The sequence below is a fragment of the Alligator sinensis genome, unplaced genomic scaffold (genome assembly GCF_000455745.1).
Source record: "Alligator sinensis unplaced genomic scaffold, ASM45574v1 scaffold469_2, whole genome shotgun sequence".
NCBI lineage: Eukaryota > Metazoa > Chordata > Crocodylia > Alligatoridae > Alligator > Alligator sinensis.
In genome coordinates, this window is record NW_005842988.1 from 93372 (window position 1) to 94570 (window position 1199).

Sequence of the window (1199 nt, forward strand, 5' to 3'; positions counted from 1 at the left end):
GGCCTGGTAGAGGTCCTGGCGGCGCTCGCGGTTGGGGCCGGCGGTGCGGTGCCGGCACTGGCAGCCACCGTGGATCTGTGCGGGAGCGGGTGGTGCTGAGCCTGGGGCACGGGGCGCTGCCTCAGTCCCACGTGTGCCCGGCCCAGCCCCGGTGCCGTACCATGCCATCGGTGGTGGCGGGGGCCCCAGCAGCAGGGGCACACTGGGCGGCGTGGCCGTAGCAGAGGCAGCTGCCACGCAGCACCAGCTCGTCCACGGCGTAGTAGTACTTGTCCAGCACGGCGCGGCGCGCATCCAGCAGCTCGTCGCCCAGCGTGTGCAGCTTGCTCAGATTCACCCGCAGATTGGTCACGCGCAGCAAGTCTGGGGGCACCATCCTGATCAGCGCTACCCCGGCCCCTCCTGGCCCTGTCGCCCTCACCCCCTGCAGCTGCGCTGGGCGACCCCGGGCCCCAGCGGCGCCCGCCCTGCCCCAGGCCCCGTACCCCATACCCTGGCTGTCCTGGCTGTAGGGGTCTTCCACCGGGATGGATGGGTCCAGCACCTTGAAGATCACCTGGGCCATGGGATGGGGGGTTGGAGCATAAGCGCCGTGAGCCTGTGCCCCGCTGCCCCAGCCCTGCGGCTGCACTGCCGTCGCCTTGGCTGGAGGGCTCGATCTCAGAGTAGCGCTGGTCGCAGAGCACCTCGTCGATGCGGCCCGAGGGCTGGACGGGGACGCCGGGGAAGAGCCGGGCGCAGTCGTAGGCGAAGTAGCGGTAAACCCGCCAGGTGCGGCCGAAGTCGGCCGAGCGCTCCACCAGCATGGCGGCCGGGCGGAAGGTCTGCGGGGAGCCGGCGCATGGGCCGTGGCGCGGTCACAGGGCCCGGCCCAGCCCGGCACAGCCGCAGGCGCTGGCACCCCCGGCACAGGGATGCTCCAACGCCCCCCCCGCCCCCTGCTGTATCCTGGTCACCTTGAACTTCATGATGAGGTGGGTGAAGTGGAACTCGGCCTCCAGGTCCAGGCGGATGCTGACCTGCTCCACCCCTGGGGAGCAGGAGGGGTCACCCCTGGCCCCTCTCACCCGGGGCAGGGGGGTGTGTACGGGGCAGCCCTCTCCCCGGCCAGCTCGCCCTCTCTGCCCTTGCCCCTTTCCTCATCCCTGCAGAGGCGCCAGGGCAGGGAGCCATCCCAGGGGCTGGCATGGGGGGACGGG

At 71.9% G+C, this 1199-nt stretch overlaps 1 protein-coding gene across 1 annotated transcript in view; it reads right to left on the reverse strand.

Annotated features, from left to right (window-relative positions):
• Positions 1–1199, reverse strand: part of USP19 (ubiquitin specific peptidase 19) — a 39886-nt gene that overhangs the window by 35317 nt on the left and 3370 nt on the right. The window contains 4 exon segments of the mRNA XM_025192951.1: positions 162–363; positions 493–558; positions 638–824; positions 957–1030. Of these exon segments, the coding sequence (XP_025048736.1) occupies positions 162–363; positions 493–558; positions 638–824; positions 957–1030 (529 nt within the window).